Raw genomic sequence first — 23,702 nt, 5'->3', positions numbered from 1 at the left:
TATACTTGGAAAAACAAAGGGACAAGCAGGCTCTAGCAAAGGTACACGGCCTTAGCATATTTTTGGAATTTAATATTCTTTCACTATTGTAGATCTTTGATACAAAAATTTCTTAGGCTTCTCTTGAAAGCATTAAGAAGCAAATCGGAGAAGGAATCTCACAAATTAACTCTGCAAAAGAGAGTTGTAATGCAAATAAAGGAAGTTCTTCTGGGTTTGGCTTGATAATCGATGGGAAGTCCTTAGATTATTCGCTTAACAAGAATTTGGAAAGGTCCTTCTTTGAGCTTGCCACTAATTGTGCTTCTGTCATATGTTGTCGATCTTCACCCAAACAAAAAGCTCGTGTGAGTACTATGGTTGTTGTGTGTGTGCTGCTACCCTATTTCTCCTTTAGCTCTTTCCAAAGTCGCTTTCTACCAATGTACCATGATATTACACAAAAAGAAAACAAGTAGAAGGGATTCAAATTGGCTTATCTGATGATGAGTTACCTAAACAGGTCCAAGGAAACTAATACACCTGAGAGAGATTGAAGCAAAGGGAGTTATGAAATGTAAATGCTTCTAAACATATATGCTTAGAGCTTTGAAATTGTATTTGATTTCTCTTTTTCTCTTGGGTTTCCATTTGTTTATAAGATTAGGAGAGGATAATTTGTGTAGGAGTCACGTGATGTAGATTAGGTAGATAAAGCTTAAGTATTTGTTGTACCGAAAATAGTCCTTGTATTTGTTAATGGAAGAAGCAACAGAAGCAATTTACAATATAATTTACATATAAATGATCTTTATTATTATCTGATGCAAGTTCCAAAAACAACTAGAAACATGATACCTCTGTAAAGTGAGGTTCATGATATTAATGTCAACTACAATACTATATAATAATAGTTCAATATCAGTATATGACCTTTCTTTTACATGTTCCAAGATAAAGAGGGTTTGATTTTGAAATTGGTGTATGGTAAACACATGTTGCAAGGAAGAAAGTTTATTATCTCATGGAGATGAAACTGTGTCAAAATTTTGTAGGATGAGATAATTGTAGCAGAATGTTCTTCTCTAAGAAATTATTATCAAGGCATCCACACAAGCATAGGTGTTGATAATTAAGATAAAGGAAATCAAAGAAGTACAAAAAAAAAACTCAACAATATAACGAACACTTGAATAAGAGTGATATACTATATAATTCTACATTCGTCACAAGACCTCTTCCCTTCCTAACAAAACACCGGGGTACATAAACATGCATCAATCCAAAATGATTACAGATACTAATTTTCTCAACTTGGCCATCTAAAAGATTGAACTAAGCTCAATGCTAGATAACTGACACTCTTAAAAAGACATTAATAAGAATTTCTATAATACATCCCCATGTTAAGAAAGGACATTGATGCAATTACAAGAAAGCAAGTGTTGAACCCTTTATCGCGTTCAGATTCAAACAAAATCCGATGTTACCCCCTAATGTGGTATAGGGTCAACCAAGGTATCAATCCAAGAAAACATGATTCAAGTAGTTGATTGTATAAGTCTGTCAGAGAATGAAATGCAAAGATTGTAGGGTTTTTAAAACAAGAAAGTGTAAATGACAATTAAAACTAAAAGGGCTATCCTAAAGCATGACATAGGCACAAAGAACTACGCTAAAAACAATATCAGAAAAACACATGAATGCAGAGTTAAAATGCATGACAGCAAAGTGAGTAATGTTGCAAAATTCAATGAGAATGAATTAGAGTAGCAAGAATTGACTAATGAAAACATATAAAGCAATGAAAAGGGGAATTTAACATGAAACAACAATGGAAAGCACGAAAAAAAGTGAGTTACTATGAAAAACAAAAGTGTTTGATGGAATGTCTGAGTGAAAATGAAAACTGGACAAAACTGTTTGATGAAATGCCTGAACGAAACTGAAATATGAAATGGATTATGAGAGCAATTGGAACACACTTTAACCAATACAAAAATGTAATAAACGACTTTAGAATCAGAAAACTAAACTAAAACAACAAATTGAAACCAAGAAACAAAATGAGACAGCAAACTGAAACGAAAACAGTGAGTAGTGTATGCGACTGAAAACTAAATTATGAAGATTGATAAGCAAAACTTTATTAAGATGCAATAAAATGATTTGAATCATGGACGCAACATGCAATGTAGTCTAGAAACATACTAATTGAAAACTATAACCAAAAATTGATACTAAGAACAAGTGCAGATTAGATTTCTAAAATGGTGAAAACTAACTAAACTAATTAACCTAACTTTCTAAAATGTGGTAAAAACTGAAATTTGCTATCAAAACTGGAACTAAAGCCATGAACCAGATTCAAATGATGAAAGTAAACTTAAACAACAAGATTCAACATTTTTACAAGTTATTCTTCAATGATTGCTCAAAACTGCTCAACTCCAATTCTCTGCAGCACAGTTGCTATCAACATCTTTATTCAACTCCAAGTATTTTCTTTTTATTTTCTGAAAATCCTAAAATGAAACAAATATAAAATTCTAACAAAAATCTAACTAAGAATACCAAATTAACAAAGACTTAGAAAAACTACTGTTTATTGAAGGAAAACCGAATATTAATCTAGAAAAACATGAACAAATGGAGGCTTATCAGCAGCTTTTTCAAAAGGACTTAAAAGTTCATGATGTATAAAGAGATAATGGTTTCCTGTCTTCATTGTAAAAATAATATCAAATAGATGTTATAGGTCTCACTCTCGAGTTAGTCGATGAAACAATATTTAAAAAAATTAGCGTACTATTTGTAAATAAAAGTGGAACTAACTTAAGACCTTATAAAATAATAAGATTAAAGTGAAACAATTGTAAATAAAGAGATGAAAATTACTGTTAAACCAAATTAAGAAAATGTTAAATAATGGAACAAAGAAAGACTAATAAACCAAATCTTGCCTAATTAAAAATTACTCACTGAATACGCTAAACTAGCTTAAGATAGGCAATTAAGTGAATAAAGAAAGGATGAGAATTAGTACATGAATATATGATAATTGATGCAGAAAAGATATTTACTTTTTTATATTTTCAAGTTAGAGAATATCCAAACAATTATAGTTTCCTTCTCCCATTTAAAGTTTTGGTTTCAAAATCTATATACCAACAAGATATCACTGCTGATTTGTTATTGTGAGACAACCATTCATGGATTACAGCTGTGAACATTATTCTTATCAGAAAGATTCAACAATTACTGCTTCACTGGAGCCCACAGCTAGGATTTCATAATTTCATTCATCACAACGTTGAATGGATATTCAACTGCTCACATCTTATATTGCTCAATCATAACATCAGTATAGCATCCCTGCACTGAATCCCTGTTGTAAACTTCCATCTCAAATCTCACACTTCCATTCATCATTCAATCCATTTCCAACTCCTACCATGGCAGCAGAAGTTGTTGGTGGTGCTCTTCTTTCGGCCTTTCTTCAGGTTGCATTCGACAGGCTGGCTTCTCCTCAATTCGTAGATTTCTTTCGTGGAAGAAAACTTGATGAGAAGCTGCTCGGCAATTTGAACATCATGCTGCACTCCATCAATGCTCTTGCTGATGATGCAGAACAGAAACAGTTCACAGATCCACACGTCAAAGCATGGCTTCTTTCTGTCAAGGAGGCTGTCTTTGATGCAGAGGATCTCTTGGGTGAAATAGATTATGAACTCACCAGATGCCAAGTGGAAGTTGGATCTGAACCTCAAACCTTTACTGACAAGGTATCAAATTTCTTCAACTCTACTTTCAGTTCATTTAACAAGAAAATTGAATCAGAGATGAAAGAAGTCCTAGAAAAACTAAAATATCTTGAACAGCAAAAGGATGCTCTTGGTTTGAAAAACGGTACTTCTTATTCTGATAATAAGGTGTCACAGAAGTTGCCATCATCTTCTTTGGTGGTTGAAAGTATTATCTATGGCAGAGATGCAGACAAAGAAATTATCTTTAATTGGCTCAGATCTGAAACCGACAATCATAACCATCCATCTATATTTTCCATTGTGGGCATGGGTGGATTGGGTAAGACCACACTCGCCCATCATGTGTACTGTGACCCAAAGATGGAGGAGGCTAAATTTGATATCATAGCTTGGGTTTGTGTTTCCGATCATTTTGATGTTTTGACAGTGACAAAAACAATTCTTGAGGCAATCACTAAATCTAAAGATGATAGCGGGGACCTAGAAATGGTTCATGGAAGATTGAAAGACCAAATATCAGGAAGGAAATTTCTTCTTGTTTTAGATGATGTTTGGAACGAAGGAGGAGAAGAATGGGAAGCTGTTCGAACTCCTCTTAGCTATGGGGCTGCAGGAAGTAAAATTCTTGTCACAGCACGTGCTGAGAAAGTTGCTTCTAACATGAGGTCAAAAGTGCATCTCCTGAGGGAATTACGAGGGGATGAATGCTGGAATGTTTTTAAAAAACATGCATTAAGAGATGATGATCATGAATTGAATGATGAGAAAGAGGAGATTGGTAGAAGGATAGTTGAGAAATGCAAAGGATTACCTCTTGCTTTGAAAACAATTGGAAGTCTTCTCTGCAAAGAGTCATCCATTTCATATTGGAAGAGGGTTTTGGAAAACGACATATGGGAGTTGCCGAAAGAAGTGAAAATTATCCCTGCTCTATTACTGAGTTATCAACACCTTCCTTCTCATCTCAAGCGATGCTTTGCTTATTGTGCATTGTTTCCGAAAGATTATGAATTTGACAAGAAGGAATTAATTTTGTTGTGGATGGCTGAAGGTTTTCTCCATCACTCTCAACAAATCAATAATGTAGAAGAAATTGGTGAACAATATTTCAATGATTTACTGACGAGGTCTTTCTTTCTTCAATCAGATTTCAAAACCCATTTCTCCATGCATGACCTTCTGAATGATTTGGCAAAATATGTTTGTGCAGATTTTTGTTTCAGGATGAAATTTGATAAAGGAAAATGCATCCCCAAAACAACCCATCATTTTTCATTTGCTCTCTGTGACGTAAAATATTTTGATGGGTTTGGGAGTTTAACTGATGCTAAAAGACTGCGATCTTTTTTTCCATATAAAGAATTTGGGAGAAGATATAATGATCTTTATCCTTTGCAATTCAAGATTTTGGTACATGAATTGTTTTCCAACTTTAAATTTTTACGTGTATTATCTTTGGATCAATATTATGAGCTTAGAGAAGTCCCTGATTCTGTTGGTGATCTTAAACATCTCCATTCTTTAGACCTTTCGAGAACTAGGATACAAAAATTACCCGAATCAACATGTTTGCTCTATAACTTGCTAATCTTGAAGTTGAACTATTGTTCAATGCTGGAAGAGTTGCCCTCAAATTTACATAAACTCACCAAATTGTGTTTCCTGGAATTTGAAAATACAAAAGTGACAGAGATGCCAATACGTTTTGGAGAGTTGAAGAATCTTCAAGTACTCAGTGCGGTTTTTGTTGATAAAAATAACGAGTTCAGTACTAAGCATCTAGGATGGCTCAATCTTCATGGAGGACTATCAATTAATGAGGTGCAAAATATTGTAAATCCTGTAGATGCATTAGAAGCAAATCTGAAAAATAAAAATCTTGTGAAGTTAGAGTTAAAATGGAAGTCAGACTACATCCCTGATGATCCAAGGAAAGAAAAGAAAGTATTGGAGAATCTACAACCTTCCAAAAACGTGGAACATTTGTCAATAGAGAACTATGGTGGTACAGAATTCCCAAGTTGGGTATTTGATAATTCATTATCAAATTTGGTGTTCTTAAAGCTAGAGGACTGTAAATATTGTTTGTGTTTGCCTCCCCTTGGACTATTGTCATCTCTGGAGACCCTTGAGATTATTGGATTTGATGGAATAGTGAGCATTGGTGATGAATTTTATGGGAATAGCTCTTCTTCATTTACATCTTTGGAAAGATTGACATTTTCAAACATGAAGGAATTGGAGGAATGTGAACGTAAGACTGCTGCTTTTCCACGTCTTGAATTTCTCAAGGTGTATCAATGTCCCAAGCTAAAAGGTCTGCCAGATCAACTTGTTAAGGTAAAGTATCTTGATATATGTGGCAGCATGAAAGCATCGTGCCTTGAAAGGTGTGAGCATACTGTATCTCATAATTCACTTGAAGACTTGAACTTTTGTGATTTTCTAATTATGAATATTCCAATGAGTTGTAGCTTTGATCTGCTTGAACAAATTGGGATCATTAGCAGTTGTGTTTCTCTAACAACCTTTCCACTAGATTTCTTTCCAAACCTTGAGTCTCTTTTCCTGCTTGAGTGTCGTAACCTACAAATTATTTCACAGAAGCACACTCATAATCGTCTCATGCATTTGACAATTGTCAGTTGCTCACGATTTGAATCATTTCCTAGTGAAGGGGTATCTGCTCCGCGGCTACGGATAATTCAAATTGATGGAGCGGATAATTTGAAGTTGTTGCCAAAACGGATGCAAATCCTGCTTCCGTCTCTTAGTTTGTTACAGATAAATAAATGTCCAAAAGTGGAGATGTTCCCAGACGAAGGTTTGCCACCAAATGTAAAAGATGTGTCTCTTTCAAGTTTCAAACTTATGGCCTCCCTGAGAGAGACCTTGGGTACCAACACATGTCTGGAAAGCTTGTGTATTGAAAATATAGATGTGGAGTTTTTTCCCGATGAAGTTTTGCTACCACACTCTATCACTTCTCTACGAATCAATAACTTCCCAAATCTTAAAAAGATGCATTACAAGGGTCTCTGCCACCTCTCTTCTCTCACACTTCATGCTTGTCCCAACCTCCAATGCTTACCGGAGGATGGTCTCCCCAAATCCATCTCCTCTCTTGAAATCTGGAACTGTCCATTGTTGGAACAACGTTGTCAGAATCCTGAAGGCCAAGACTGGAAAAAGATTGCTCACATCGAAAAACTAAGTGTTCGCTCAAAATTTTAAAGTTAGATGAGCAATAATTCCCGTTTCTCTGCCTCTTCAATAGGTGTTGATACTCTATACTATCTCTCTACCTTTTCAATTACAATCTTGTTAATTTACATTGTTGTGCTATTACATTCATCACTTTGTCTAATGATTTCTTTTGTTAATTGTTTATTGTTAATTTTTAAACTAATGATTTAATTGGAAGCCGATATCTGGTGCTAATCGTATTATCTCTGTACAGCATTCCTATCTGAATCTGGAGGGAGCAGAAGACACCCTCCCTCATCGGCTGACCCTTGATTCTAAGCTGCACACCGAAAAGAGTAAGTAGTTGTTTAGGGATATTGTTCTTGAAACAAACGCAATTGTGAAAATGCAATTACTTTTAAACTTCCTTTTCTTGGAACTTGAACTTGTATTTGTTTTCGTCTTGTTGAATTTATATCCTCAACTGGTCTGTTCTGTGTTATTTTTTTTACTGTACTTTCAAAATACACTGATGACTAATACCCGTGTCTTTAATGATCCACACAGGAAGAGAAAAAAAAGAAAAACTGGACTCAGTTTTGGAGAGTGACATTAAAGAAGTGAGCATTACAATAATAGCTTTTACTTCATAGCCGGATTTTATGTAGTTGTCAGAAAACATGTAAAGTTTGTGTAATTGTTGAACCGTAAAACGCGTACGTGTTTGTTATTGGAAACAACATTAGATATTTTACAATATATTTTAGATAAATGATTTCTACATAAATATCTAGATTCCCCCTTTGATGTAGTATACACATGGCAGAATAAAACAAAACCATTGTCTCCTCTTCAAGTTTCTTCAAGTTTCTGCCCTGCATGGATTTTACTTGATATCAGAAGAAAGAAATGCTGTCTTATGTGAATATTCAAAACAAAGGAAGCATATATAGAAGAGAGTCATCACATCTAGAAAACATTATCATATGACACCTAAGTTTAAGAATGACGAGGAAAATAAAAGAATCATTCTACCATAATCTCCATCATTATCTCTAAATTCTTGTGTTCCCTATCATATCAGCACTCATGATTATCTACTGCATTTTTCTCTGTTTTTAATTTCTGCAGAGGCAAAGGGAATGAAAACATCACTGTTTCATTTTCTTGGGAAACTAATAAGCTTTATATAAAAGAAACTGTATTGCCTTATGACTAATCACTGAACGGTTTAAAACTATACCACAATCGTAAGAAGAACAAATAAAAAGTAACCATCACCAAATAACAATCATAGGTATATAAAAACATTTGATTTAGTAACAACTACTTCACGTCAGCAATCCTAACACATCATTAACATTTCTGAATGTACATGCCAATTTATGTATGAGAAGGTAATGATGAATTGAGTTTGAATGACTGTGTCCCAGTTCCTGATATTTGTATAAAAATGTTGTCTACATTAAATCACAATATTTGTATAAAAGGTTATTTGCCGAATTTATAAAATACGTTTTATTTCACTGAAGTAAACATTTACTAATATTTATTAAAGTAAATGTTACAAAAAGATAACATTTTCATAATGTTGTCTCTATATAAAAGAATTACTTATAACCTAATCTTGGCTAATTAAAAGTTACTCACTGCATGCACTAAACTCTTTATATACTAAACTGACTTAATTATCTTATGATAATAAATCACTACAAAAAAAAATATTTGATTACTGACTAATTTTAGAAATAAAAAATAATTATTCACTATAATGATTAATTTATAAACCAATTTATAAACTAAAAATTATTGGTAACGAAAATAATTTCTAAATTAGTCACCATAACCAAAAAATTGATATTTAAATTTGTTATTTTAAAAACCAATTTAGATACTAATTTTTTTGGTAACTAACGATAGAGACCATTCACTATATAGTGACCAATTTAGAAATTATTTTAAGTACCAATAATTTTTAATTTATAAATTATTATCTAAATTAGTCACTACAGTGACTAATTATTTTTTTGTCACTAAAATTTATCACTTGTAAAATATTTTCTTGTAATGAATTGAGTCAATAAAAAGAATGAGAATTAGTACACCGCATAAATATAATATAATTGATGCAAAATATATATATATATATATATATATATATATATATATATATATATATTATATTTTCAAGTGATAGAATATCCAATTAAAGTTTACTATGTCCATATAAAATTTTTGTTTCAAAATACTGTCAACCAAGAAAGATGATAGCTGACTAGTATTGTTAAGTTTTGGAAACATGACAGCCAACGTCCTTTAGAGGTTTTGATTTTATTATATGATATTTTGTAGTTATATTTTGCTCATTATCTTTTCTCCTATCATGTTTTTATTATAAGGGATTATTGCAAGAAATTTAAAATAAAATAAGGAGAGAAAATTTTGCTACTTTATTAACTAAAACATTTGATGAGATACAAGATGAAGTGAAGAAGTTAGACTAATTGCATAACTAGTCTATTGATGGTTTACTTATTTTAGAATAGTCTTTCTTGTTTTACACGATAGAACATTATCATATGACACCAAAGTTTAAGAATGGCGATAAAACTAAAAGAATTCATTCTACCATAATCTCAATCACTATCTCTAAATTTATAATAGTTTTATTTGAATCACAAGAATAATTTTTTCTTTTTTCAATCAAACTACCTTTATGAGGAAAACAGAAAAATAGGAGAAAACTAACCTAAGCTACTAAGAGGTGAATTCAAATAACATGTATTTATTTATTTTGTTTTTATATAATTTATTAGCTAATTACGTAAATTTGATTATGGAAGATATCCTATTTTTTTTTTATCTAGGAAATAAAAAGATCATAAGGTTAAAGTGGAGTTGGAGCCATGAGTTGGTGTTTCGCATTGGGTATAAATAAACAACATGTTAAGAGAAAAGACTCATAAACCAAGAAACCAGTGTCTATAGGTTATGCATCGAAGGTGGTGTCTTGATTTCTTGTAAGAGTTTTCATATGATTTGTAACACTCAATGTTTGTGCTTTCCTATTGTGGATATCTACATGAATAATCTTATCTCTAATAATTACTATAAAAAAGTTGTCTCACTTTATTTAAATCTCAAATAAAAAAGGAAACTTCATATCTTACGTCTACAATATAAAATTGAAAATAAATAATAAAATCTGTAAGAGGACCTAGACATCAATTGATCTTACCCAACTCTCATTCCTTGTTATTGTGCATCTTTCTCTATACATATGCATCTTTCAAAGTTCTAAAAGTAGGATTTTAATCCATAAAATGTACATATTAAATGGTGGATAATAGCTCCTCCATGTATATTTTCACTTGCACATAGCCACTACATTTCGTCTAGTTTCGGGAAACTTTATTTTCTACTCATTTGAAGAGTTTAAACGAGACAGGAAAATGGTAGGTGAAAGGAATAATCTCAATGTTCTGTTCTGTTCTTCTTATGGTCTTACTATTCTCTACTATGTATGTACGCACTTATAACACACACACACACACACATATATATTCTTCACCACTAATTCTGTGTTGAACCTTCATTTTAGTGACAAACACAATGCAGTCATGTCGCTGTCAAATTTTATTTGCTTTAATATTCAGAACTTTAGACTGTTAAATATTTTAATTTTCCTTTTTCTCATACTTCTTGATCCTTCATGTATTGATCTGTCATTCTTCCTGAGCCTGAATTAATATGTCTTTATCAAAGAATTTTTTTCCTCTGTGTAAAATGTTAATCACAAACAATCATAGTTCTATCCAATCCAATGCATCAAAGACTATGTCATGTTCTTATAATTCAGCATTCTGTAATTACAACAACCAAGACAAATGGACTTTTCCCTGAGTACTCATTTCAACGAAAACTTGACCACATAGATAAGGGAGAAAGCTGTATGCCAAATAAATAAATTACACCACGTTCCAACAGGCACTGTTCCAAGCCATTGTCATAACCTGCGATTGAAATTACTCATTTCCATTCATCCACTCCATTTCCTATTCCTACCATGGCAGCAGCATGCGTTGGTGGTGCTTTTCTTTCTGCTTTTCTGCAGGTTGCATTTCACAGGGTAACCTCTCCTAAACTTCTACACTTCTTTCGTGGAAGAAAGCTTGATCAAGCACTCCTCACAAAACTCAACATCAACGATTGGAATCATGTTTTGTCATGCATGACCTTCTCAACGATTTCGCAAAATATGTTTGTGGAGATATATACTTCAACTTAGAAGTTGATAGAGCACTATCTGTACCAGAAAGGGCTCGTCATTTTTCATTTGCAATCAATGACGTTAAGTATTTTGACACTTTATATGATGCGAAAAGGTTGCGCACATTTATTCCACTTCCAACATTTATAAAATTGTCCCCTCTAAACGATCCATGGCAATGCAAGGTTTCATTTCATGAGTTGTTCTCCAAGTTTAAGTTCATACACACCTTATCTTTGCTATGTTGCTCTGGCCTCCTAGAGGTGCCTGACTCGACAGGTGATCTTAAACATCTACGTTCTTTAGACCTTTCCTGTACTGACATAAGAAAACTACCCGATTCAAGTTGTTTGCTCTATAACTTGCAAATACTAAAGCTTAACCATTGTCTCCTTTTGAAGGAGTTGCCTTCGAATGTGTACAAACTCAGCAATTTAGTATTAAAGAATTGAAGAACTTGAAATGATTGCCTAAACGCATGGATATCCTCCTTCCATCTCTTACAGACATACGAATATTAGATTGTCCACAGGTGGAGTTGTGCTCTGATGGAGGTTTGCCATCAAATCTAAATACCATGGATCTCTCAGACTGCTCCAAATTTATGGCCTCAATGAAAATGGCTTTGGGAGCCAACAACTCTGTAGAAGTGTTGTCTGTTCAAAAATTGGATGTGGAGTCTTTTCCTGATGAAGGTTTCTTGCCTTTCTCTCTTACGTCTCTACAAATCAGTAACTGTTCAGATCTTAAAAACCAAAAGGCTAAGGCTGGGAAAAGATTGCACACTTGAAAACATAGTGATTGAAGCTGTGAGACATGAACTTGAAGTTTGAAATCACACATCATGTAGTTGTTTGAAGTTTGAACCTTTTGAAATACAATAGTGGGCTATTGCCATATACTTCAGATCAAATTACTGACTTCCATTAGTCACTTTGTTTCCAATTCATAGGATGGCAGCAGAATTTGTTGGTGGTTGACAAGCTGGCTTCCCCTAAAGTTTATAGACTTGTTTTGTGGAAGAAAACTTGATAAGAAGCTACTGGGAAACTTGCACATCACACTGCACTCCATCAAAGATCCACGAGAAAAAACTGTAAATGAAAGTTTTTGTCTCATATATATGAATTGCTGGAAAAATATCGTACACATCGATATGAAAAGAAACTATTTGATATGTGAAGACATAATTTAATGTATTTTCCTATTATTTTAGCTCAGTGGTAGAGCGCGCCCCTGATAATTGCATCGTTGTGCCTGGACTGTGAGGGCTCTCAGCCACATGGATAGTTTAATGTGCTCATCGGCTCCTAACCCTGAGATGTGGATCATCCAAGGCACATTAGCATGGCGTACTTCTCCTGTTTGAACCGGGGTTTGAAACCAAACTTATCCTTAGAAGGATAGATGGGACGATTCAGGTGAGATCCAATTTAGATCCAACCTTCTCTTCACTCATTTCACTGCAAAACAGCTGTTCAAAATATGAGAGGGTTAGTGAGTTTGATTGTTAACTCTTCCAGCAAACATATGCACAATGATATAAAGCAATTTTGCTTCTGAAATTTTTTGACATCAATACTATACAAGTTCTTTGGCAATTTCCTGATATATATAGATTGGGTTAACGTTATCACAAATAGTTCTTGAAACTTTTTATCAAACATTTCTCAGAAAGGAAACTTATTCTTCTATTAATCTATGTAGATGACAATGATTGTTGTAGGGGTGTTGAAGTATAATTGTTATTTAAAGAGAAGCTTGTTTCTTAGTTCAAGATGAAGAAACTTGAAAAATTAAAATACTTCAATATGTTATTTATCTTCTCAAAGAATGAAAAATTGATTACAGGGCCTCTAGAACTCATACAGAACAAAGTCATAGAACTGAGAATGATAACTCTATCAAAATAAAGGTCCATATTACATGTTTGTAGAGAAGCTCAGTTATTTAGGTCACACAAGATAAAACATAGTGTGTTTTGAGTGTGGTCAATCATTTCCTGCATAATCAAGAGAGCAACATTTAAAAGCTATGAATAGAATACTTCCATATTTAAATATTTTAATAAGACAAATCAATAATTATCAATATTGTCTGTTTTCAAATTCGTGTTTGATAAGATAAAAAAAAATAAAAACATCTGTTTCTACAATGTTGTTAAGTAAAGTGCATCGCCTAATGCACTTACAGTAAGATCATTGCTGAGGTGTTTTTGCAAAACATGCATTGCAAAACATGCATTGCAAAATCTCTGTTTTTAATTTCTGCATTTTTTATTGTAGTACCTTTTCTCTGTTTTTAATTTCTGCAGAGGCAGAGGGAATGAAAACATCACTGTTTCATTTTCATGGGAAACTAATAAGGTTTATATAAAAGTAACTATATTGCCTTATACCTAATCACTGAACGGTTTAAAACTATACCACAATCGTAAGAAGAACAAATAAAAAGTAACCATCACCAAATAACAATAATAGGTATATCAAAATCTCATCTCGTAATCTAATTTAATTCTTAATTAGTGTCCAAATAATAAAATAATACCAAATCAGTGTTAAGTGGAGTCAGTCAATGAAATAATATTTAAAATTTTACCCCAATATTCTTAATAATTAAACAAATTATCAGAAAGACATTATTGCTTGACTGGGCCCACAATCCTCTCTCCATTCAGAATTTCATGCTTTCATTCATCACAGCCGTTTGAATGAATATCGAACAGCTCACATTTTATGATGATGAATAAAACTTATCAAATTTGGAGCCGCCCATTCCTAATCTAACGAGAATTGTGAAACAAAGCTGAGAAAATTTGCGATCAAAGAAAATGATGTTCCACTATCCTTAAAGTCAAGTCTTCGTAGTAAAAAGGCCAACTACTCATTTCATCGGTATAGCATCCCTGTTGTAAACTTCCTTCTCAAATCTCACACTTCCATTCATCATTCAATCCATTTCCAACTCCTACCATGGCAGCAGAAGTTGTTGGTGGTGCTCTTCTTTCCGCTTTTCTTCAGGTTGCATTCGACAGGCTGGCTTCTCCTCAATTCGTAGATTTCTTTCGTGGAAGAAAACTTGATGAGAAGCTGCTCGGCAATTTGAACATCATGCTGCACTCCATCAATGCTCTTGCTGATGATGCAGAACAGAAACAGTTCAGAGATCCACACGTCAAAGCATGGCTTCTTTCTGTCAAGGATGCTGTCCTTGATGCAGAGGATCTCTTGGGTGAAATAGATTATGAACTCACCAGATGCCAAGTGGAAGCTGGATCTGAACCTCAAACCTTTACTGACAAGGTATCTACCTTCTTCAACTCTACTTTCAGTTCATTTAACAAGAAAATTGAATCAGAGATGAAAGAAGTCCTAGAAAAACTAAAATATCTTGAACAGCAAAAGGATGCTCTTGGTTTGAAAAACGGTACTTCTTATTCTGATAGTAAGGTGTCACAGAAATTGCCATCATCTTCTTTGGTGGTTGAAAGTATTATCTATGGCAGAGATGCAGACAAAGAAATTATCTTTAATTGGCTCAGATCTGAAACCGACAATCATAACCATCCATCTATATTTTCCATTGTGGGCATGGGTGGATTGGGTAAGACCACACTCGCCCATCATGTGTACTGTGACCCAAAGATGGAGGAGGCTAAATTTGATATCAAAGCTTGGGTTTGTGTTTCCGATCATTTTGATGTTTTGACAGTGACAAAAACAATTCTTGAGGCAATCACTAACTCTAAAGATGATAGCGGGAACCTAGAAATGGTTCATGGAAGATTGAAAGACAAAATATCAGGAAGGAAATTTCTTCTTGTTTTAGATGATGTTTGGAACGAAGGAGGAGAAGAATGGGAAGCTGTTCGAACTCCTCTTAGCTATGGGGCTCCAGGAAGTAAAATTCTTGTCACAGCACGTGCCGAGAAAGTTGCTTCTAACATGAGATCTAAAGTGCATCGCCTAAAGCAATTAGAAGACGACGAATCCTGGAATGTTTTTAAAAAACAAGCACTAAAAGATGATGATCTTGAATTGAACGATGAGAAAAAGAAGATTGGTAGAAGGATAGTTGAGAAGTGCAAAGGATTACCTCTTGCTTTGAAAACAATTGGAAGTCTTCTCCGCACAAAGTCATCCATTTCATATTGGAAGAGTGTATTGGAAAACGACATATGGGACTTGCCGAAAGAAGTGAAAATTATCCCTGCTCTATTACTGAGTTATCAACACCTTCCTTCTCATCTCAAGCGATGCTTTGCTTATTGTGCATTGTTTCCGAAAGATTATGTATTTGACAAGAAGGAATTAATTTTGTTGTGGATGGCTGAAGGTTTTCTCCATCACTCTCAACAAATCAATAATGTAGAAGAAATTGGTGAACAATATTTCGAAGATCTACTAATGAGGTCATTCTTTCTTCAATCAAGCATCAAAACACGTTTCTCTATGCATGACCTTCTGAATGATTTGGCAAAATATGTTTGTGCAGATTTTTGTTTCAGGTTGAAATTTGATAAAGGAAACTGCGTCCCCAAAACAACCCGTCATTTTTCATTTGCATTCGATGACGTAGAATGTTTTGATGGTTTTGGGAGTTTAACTGATGCTCAAAGACTGCGTTCTTTTTTTCCATATAAAGAATTTGGGAGAAGATATAATGATTATTATCCTTTGCAATTCAAGATTTTGGTACATGAATTGTTTTCCAACTTTAAGTTTTTACGTGTATTATCTTTGGATCAATATTCTGAGCTTAGAGAAGTCCCTGATTCCATCGGTGATCTTAAACATCTCCATTCCTTAGATCTTTCGGGAACTGGGATACAAAAACTACCTGACTCAACATGTTTGCTCTATAACTTGCTAATCTTGAAGGTTGAACTATTGTTCAAATTTGGAGGAGTTGCCCTTAAATTTGCATAAACTCACCAAATTGCGTTGTCTTGAATTTGAAAATACAAAAGTGACAAAGATGCCAATGCATTTTGGAGAGTTGAAGAATCTTCAAGTACTCAACACGGTCATTTTCGATAGAAATAACGAGTTCAAAAGTAAGCATCTAGGAGGGCTCAATCTTCATGGAAGACTATCAATTAATGAGGTGCAAAATATTGAAAATCCTTTTGATGCATTAGAAGCAAATATGAAGAATAAAGATCTTGTGGAGTTAGAGTTAAAATGGGAGTCAGACCATATCCCTGATGATCCAAGGAAAGAAAAGAAAGTATTGGAGAATCTACAACCTTCCAAAAACGTGGAACATTTGTCAATAGAGAACTATGGTGGTACAGAATTCCCAAGTTGGGTATTTGATAATTCATTATCAAATTTGGTGTTCTTAAAGCTAGAGGACTGTAAATATTGTTTGTGTTTGCCTCCCCTTGGACTATTGTCATCTCTGAAGACCCTTGAGATTATTGGATTTGATGGAATAGTGAGCATTGGTGATGAATTTTATGGGAATAGCTCTTCTTCGTTTACATCTTTGGAAAGTTTGAAATTTTCAAAGATGAAGGAATTGGAAGAATGTGAACGTAAGACTGCTGCTTTTCCACGTCTTAAAACTCTCTCGGTGTATCAATGTCCCAAGCTAAAAGGTCTGCCAGATCAACTTGTTAATGTAAAGAATCTTTCTATAATTTACAGCATGGAAGCATCGTGCCTCGAAAGGTGTGAGCATACTGTATCTCATAATTCACTTGAAGCCTTGACCTTTTTTGTTTTTCCAATTATGAATATTTCAATGAGTCGTAGCTTTGATCTGCTTGAACAAATTCGCATCTTTGGCAGTTGTGATTCTTTAACAACCTTTCCACTCGATTTCTTCCCAAACCTTAAGGATCTTTCATTGTTTTCCTGTCGTAACCTACAAATGATTTCACAGGATCACACTCATACTAGTCTCGAGATTTTGTCAATTCGCAGTTGCTCACGATTTGACTCATTTCCTAGTGAAGGTTTATCTGCTCCGCAGCTATGGACAATTGATATTGATGGAGCGGAGAATTTGAAGTTGTTGCCAAAACGCATCAGAATCCTGCTTCCGTCTCTTTATGTACTAAACATAATTAATTGTCCAAAAGTGGAGATGTTCCCAGACGGAGGTTTGCCACCATATGTAGAACAAGTGTCTCTTTCAAGTTTCAAACTTATAGCCTCCCTAAAAGAGACCTTGGGTACCAACACATGTCTTCAAAGCTTGTCTATTAAAAATATGGATGTGGAGTTTTTTCCCGATGAAGTTTTGCTACCACACTCTATCACTTCTCTAAAAATCTGTCGCTGCCCAAATCTTAAAAAGATGGAGTACAAGGGTCTCTGCCACCTCTCCTATCTCAAACTTTCTGACTGTCCCAACCTCCAATGCTTACCGGAGGATGGTCTCCCCAAATCCATCTCCTCTCTTAAAATCTGGAACTGTCCATTGTTGGAACAACGTTGTCAGAATCCCGAAGGCCAAGACTGGAACAAGATTGCTCACATTGAAGACCTAATTGTTCGCTCATAAGTTTAAAATTAGATGTGCAATAATTCCCGTTTGTCTGCCTCTTCAACAGGTGTTGATACTCTACACTATCTCTCTACCTTTTCAATTACAATCTTGTTAGGCGTGAATATTTGACTACGTAAATGTAATTTACATTCTTTTGCTAATACATTTATCACTTTATCTAATGATTTCTTTTGTTAGTTGTTGATTGTTAATTTTTAAACTAATGATTTAATTGGAAGCCGATTTCTGGTGCTAATCGTATTATCTTTTTACAGCATTCCGATCTGAATATGAAGGGAGCAGAAGACACCCTCCCTCATCGGTTGGCCCTTGACTTGATTCTAAGCTGGACACTGAACAGAGTAAGTAGTATTTTAGGGATATTCTTCTTGAAACAAACACAATTCTGAAAATGCAAGTGCTTTTAAATTTCCTTTTCTTGGGACTTGAACTTGTATCTGTTTCATCTTGTTAAATCTAAATTCTCTACTAATTTTTTTTTGTATTTTTTGTCAGTTGTACTTTCAACATACACCGATAATCACTAATATTTCAAAAATAGTGTGTTTTTAATGTTTAACAAAGGACAGAAAAATTGAACTCAGTTTTGGAGAGTGGCATTAAAACAGTGAGCATTACAGTAATAGCTTTTACTTGTTACGTTACAATTTTCTTCCCCAACTTTCCATTTATTTACGAAATTTGCAGAGGCAGGATTTTATGTATGTCATAAAACATATAAAGCTTGTGTAATTGTTGAACTGTAAAATGCGTACGTGTTTATTATTGGAAACAACATTAGATATTTTACAATGTATTTTAGATAAATGATCTCTACATAAATATCTGGATTACCCCTTTGATGTAGCATACACATGACAGCATAAAACAAAACCATTGTCTCCTCATCAAGTTTCTGCCCTGTATGGATTTTACTTGCTATCAGAACAAAGAAATGTTATACTTAAGTTGGAGGAATCATAAATGTAAATAAATAGAAGGAAAAACTATTTTTTCACAACAGAAACACTCAATTTTAAAGGAGATGATCATATGAGTTTAATGGATTATTTGATAAGTGACAATGATATAATTTTTTTTTTCCAAATCAAACATTTCTCTAGAAGTTGTGTTTGGCTATTGTTATTGCGTTTCAGAAACATTAGTAATTATGTTCTGTATATCATTATAGATTTATTGATTAAAAAATTAAAAAAAAAAATCACTTTAGTATTTTATTATTATTAATTTGTTGCTCTGCTAAATTTTATATTGAATCAATTTATTCTAAATCTTCGGTGAACGAAAACTATAATTTGAAATTTATTATATCTAATGTTTCTCAGTGTGGTGATTGCTTTATAATGTATTACTCACAAATTCAATTTAGGACGATAGAAAATTTCACTATTACTAAACATCAAAGATATTGAATTTGAGCTTATCTCGTTTCGATTTCTTAAAATATTTTGTTTAGATAAACCAATTCAAATTGATTCAATTTGAATTTTTTTAATAAATCATTTCAATTTTTATTTAGTGCAAAAAATATTTAAATATCAAAGAATTCTCAATAATTCAAAATATTAATATCAATGATATCTTGTATCTTTTTTTTCAAGTTTATTAAAATATTTTTAAATAATAATGATGATGTTTGTTTTCTATTGTAGATGACCAAATTACTTAGGTTGACATCAATCGACATTAATTTTTTTAACATTGTTAGTAGGATTTTCTTTTATCGGCTTTTCGATCGATATTAGCAGGAAAATTTCTCAATTGATATTGGCCAAAATAGTCCTAATGAAGGTTGATTGAAAATTTCCATGTCAACATTTGAAAAAATATTCTAAAAATTATAGATAAAGACTAATATATTTGTGAAAACCAATAATAAACTATATATATGATTTATTATTTATTTATTTTCTATGTTAGTTAAAAAATGGAATAGTAGATTTATTAAAATTAATTGTGTAAGAAAATATAAATATTTTTAGAGGAGAAATAAAGTTGACATATGTTGTATTGCATTAATAACGATTAAAAAGTATTTAAACAATTAATAACAACCTCTCATAATTGTTGATTTATAGTGAACTTTTATCATTCGGCTTTATATCTTGTTTCTAATAATTTGTAATAACATCTTAGGCTGAAAAATGATATTTGTAAAATAATGCTGTTTTTTTTCCTGTGTCATATATATATATATATATATATATATATATATATATATATATATATATATATATATATATATATATATATATATATATATTGTACCGTCCAGGGAATGGCCGACCTCAACGTGCTCATCAGAATTCTGACTTGATAAATATTTTTCATAAAACAACGAGTGTTAGTCATAGGCCGAGGTGACGAGCATTTAGGCCGAGGTGGCCGAGGTGACGAGCATTTGGGCCGAGGTGGCCGAGGTAACGAGCACTTGGGCTGAGGTGGCCGAGGTAACGAGCACTTGGGCCGAGGTGGCCGAGGTAACGAGCACTTGGGCCGAGGTGGCCGAGGTAACGAGCACTTGGGCCGAGGTGGCCGAGGTGACGAGCAAATATCACTGGATTTTAGGAATAACCACCCACATGCGAGATTTCAGGAAAGAATAGTGGAGAAGTGGGTAGGTTGGTTAGCTAAAGATTTGGCATTAAAATAGCAGTTTAAAGACTGAAGGACTCTATATATATATATAAGGGATTAAGGAAAAATGGGGGTGAACTCAGGAGTGAGAGAGAAAATTATTGTTCTGGTTTGGTCATCATTCCTAGACCGGAACATTGGCGCCCACCGTGGGGCCCGATAAAACGAGGTCCCAACCACAATAACGTAAAAAAAGCACGATGATAAAGTACTCCACGAAAAGCATCTACGGCGGAGTTGGCAACGTAGAAGAGACGACAGAGGTCTTTTGATTCTCGACAACAAGGGCTCGTGATGATCTCTGATGAGGTTTTAGCGGTCGCAGTCTTGACGAAACTAAATGGAGAGGTGAGCTTTAGGCCGACCTCGAGCAAGAAGGGGTTCAACATCAGTCAGCCTAAAATCACCCACACAAGCACGATGCTAGACAGAGAGGTAGGCTCTGGACCGACCTCGCTACGAGCGAGTTGAAGCCTCAGTACGCTGAGAGTTGGCCGACCTGACCGACCTCGCTACGAGCGAGTTGAAGCCTCAGTACGCTGAGAGCTCTCCTTGGTCCGACCTCGCTACGAGCGAGTTGAAGCCTCAGTACGCTGAGAGCTCTCCTCGGTCCGAACTCGCTACGAGCGAGTTGAAGCCTCAGTACGCTGAGAGTTGGCCGACCCGACCGACCTCGCTACGAGCGACTTGAAGCCTCAGTACGCTGAGAGCTCTCCTCGGTCCGACCTCGCTACGAGCGAGTTGAAGCCTCACTACGCTGAGAGCTCTCCTCGGTCCGACCTCGCTACGAGCGAGTTGAAGCCTCAGTACCCTGAGAGCTGGCCGACCTAACCGACCTCGCTACGAGCGAGTTGAAGCCTCAGTACGCTGAGGGCTGGCCGACCTGACCGACCTCGCCACGAGCGAGTTGATGCCTCAGTACGCTGAGGGCTCTCCTCGATCCGACCTCGCTATGAGCGAGAGAATACCCCAGTACGCTGAGGACTCAACTCGGATCCGACCTCGCTACGAGCGAGAGAATACCTCAGTACGCTGAGGACTCAACTTGATCCGACCTCGCTACGAGCGAGAGAATACCTCAGTAAGTTGAGGACTCAACTCGGATCTGACCTCGCTATGAGCGAGAGAATACCTCAGTACGCTGAGGACTCAACTTGATCCGACCTCGCTACAAGCGAGAGAATATCTCAGTACGCTGAGGACTCAACTCGGCTCTGACCTCGCTACGAGCGAGAGAATACCTCAGTACGCTGAGGACTCAACTTGATCCGACCTCGCTACGAGCGAGAGAATATCTCAGTACGCTGAGGACTCAACTCGGATCCGACCTCGCTACGAGCGAGAGAATACCTCAGTACGCTGAGGATTCAACTTGATTCGACCTCGCTACGAGCGAGAGAATACCTCAGTATGCTGAGAACTCAACTTAATCATTTTATCTTACTTGTGTCAGTACGCTGAGAACTCAACTTAATCATTTTATTTTACTTGTCTTATGTTGAGGTCTCCCTAAGGCCGACCTCAGCTCGATCATTTTATATATTACTTGTCTTATGCTGAGGTTTCCCTCAGGCCGACCTCAGTTTAATCATTTTTATCTCGAGGTCTCCCTTGGGCCGACCTCAGGTTGATCATCTTGTGTTCTTTTGAGGTTCCTTCAAGCTGACCTCAACTTAATCATTTTACTTATCTTATGTTGAGGTCTCCCTCAGGTCGACCTCATATGGTGAGGTCTCCCTTAGGCCGACCTCAGCTTGATCATTTTACTTATTTTATGTCGAGGTCTCCTTCGGACCGATCTCAGCTTTATCATGTTATATATTTACTTGTCCTATACTAGAATATGTGGACGGTTTATGACAACCTTTCATCCCAGCAAGTTGAGGACTCAAGGTTGGAGGACTGTGTACCGTCCAGGGAATGGCCGACCTCAACGTGCTCATCAGAATTCTGACTTGATAAATATTTTTCATAAAACAACGAGTGTTAGTCATAGGCCGAGGTGACGAGCATTTAGGCCGAGGTGGCCGAGGTGACGAGCATTTGGGCCGAGGTGGCTAAGGTAACGAGCACTTGGGCTGAGGTGGCCGAGGTAACGAGCACTTGGGCCGAGGTGGCCGAGGTAACGAGCACTTGGGCCGAGGTGGCCGAGGTAACGAGCACTTGGGCCGAGGTGGCCGAGGTGACGAGCAAATATCACTGGATTTTAGGAATAACCACCCACATGCGAGATTTCAGGAAAGAATAGTGGAGAAGTGGGTAGGTTGGTTAGCTAAAGATTTGGCATTAAAATAGCAGTTTAAAGACTGAAGGACTCTATATATATATATATATATATATAAGGGATTAAGGAAAAATGGGGGTGAACTCAGGAGTGAGAGAGAAAATTATTGTTCTGGTTTGGTCATCATTCCTAGACCGGAACATATATATATATATATATATATATATATATATATTTTGTTTTTAACATTTCCTTAATCAAAAGTACGAGTCTATATGCTATCAAGACAGTACGTAGAAGTTGACATTTGAGGTTGCTTCTCTAGTTAACATCCCATTTGTATCGTTTATTAAAATCTAAATTAAAATAAAAACTGTACCGTCCAGGGAATGGCCGACCTCAACGTGCTCATCAGAATTCTGACTTGATAAATATTTTTCATAAAACAACGAGTGTTAGTCATAGGCCGAGGTGACGAGCATTTAGGCCGAGGTGGCCGACGTGACGAGCATTTGGGCCGAGGTGGCCGAGGTAACGAGCACTTGGGCTGAGGTGGCCGAGGTAACGAGCACTTGGGCCGAGGTGGCCGAGGTAACGAGCACTTGGGCCGAGGTGGCCGAGGTAACGAGCACTTGGGCCGAGGTGGCCGAGGTGACGAGCAAATATCACTGGATTTTAGGAATAACCACCCACATGCGAGATTTCAGGAAAGAATAGTGGAGAAGTGGGTAGGTTGGTTAGCTAAAGATTTGGCATTAAAATAGCAGTTTAAAGACTGAAGGACTCTATATATATATATAAGGGATTAAGGAAAAATGGGGGTGAACTCAGGAGTGAGAGAGAAAATTATTGTTCTGGTTTGGTCATCATTCCTAGACCGGAACATTGGCGCCCACCGTGGGGCCCGATAAAACGAGGTCCCAACCACAATAACGTAAAAAAAGCACGATGATAAAGTACTCCACGAAAAGCATCTACGGCGGAGTTGGCAACGTAGAAGAGACGACAGAGGTCTTTTGATTCTCGACAACAAGGGCTCGTGATGATCTCTGATGAGGTTTTAGCGGTCGCAGTCTTGACGAAACTAAATGGAGAGGTGAGCTTTAGGCCGACCTCGAGC

The 23,702-nt window shown here is 35.5% G+C and overlaps 1 protein-coding gene and 1 pseudogene across 3 annotated transcripts; both read left to right on the top strand.

Moving 5' to 3' along the window:
- Positions 1 to 3,294: 3,294 nt before the first annotated feature.
- LOC114181397 (putative disease resistance RPP13-like protein 1) lies at positions 3,295 to 7,555 on the top strand. Of its 2 annotated transcripts, XR_014994559.1 has the most exons (3): positions 3,295 to 7,023; positions 7,207 to 7,288; positions 7,500 to 7,555. XR_014994559.1 is itself a non-coding variant. In XM_085672526.1 (2 exons), the coding sequence occupies exon 1, from the start codon at positions 3,435 to 3,437 to the stop codon at positions 6,978 to 6,980; it is 3,546 nt and encodes a 1,181-aa protein (XP_085528652.1). In that variant the 5' UTR covers positions 3,295 to 3,434; the 3' UTR covers positions 6,981 to 7,023; positions 7,207 to 7,289. The 2 variants fall into 2 exon arrangements, 1 of the variants encoding a protein (XP_085528652.1); XM_085672526.1 differs by lacking the exon at positions 7,500 to 7,555 and having other exon boundaries at positions 7,207 to 7,289.
- Positions 7,556 to 13,692: 6,137 nt separating this feature from the next.
- Positions 13,693 to 18,572, top strand: LOC114180995 (putative disease resistance RPP13-like protein 1; annotated as a pseudogene). Its single transcript, XR_014994560.1, has 2 exons — positions 13,693 to 17,764; positions 17,976 to 18,572. The product of XR_014994560.1 is annotated as a putative disease resistance RPP13-like protein 1 (transcript).
- Positions 18,573 to 23,702: the final 5,130 nt, after the last annotated feature.

Source organism: Vigna unguiculata, chromosome 4 (genome assembly GCF_037176805.1).
Source record: "Vigna unguiculata cultivar grain cowpea cultivar isolate G323 ecotype 2 chromosome 4, ASM3717680v1, whole genome shotgun sequence".
Lineage (NCBI taxonomy): Eukaryota > Viridiplantae > Streptophyta > Magnoliopsida > Fabales > Fabaceae > Vigna > Vigna unguiculata.
This window is presented reverse-complemented; position numbering and strand designations above follow the sequence as displayed.

What these genes read in the sequence shown, in the direction of transcription:
- LOC114181397 (XM_085672526.1), top strand. Translation starts at nt 3,435, where the DNA reads ATGGCAGCAGAAGTTGTTGGTGGTGCTCTTCTTTCGGCCTTTCTTCAG.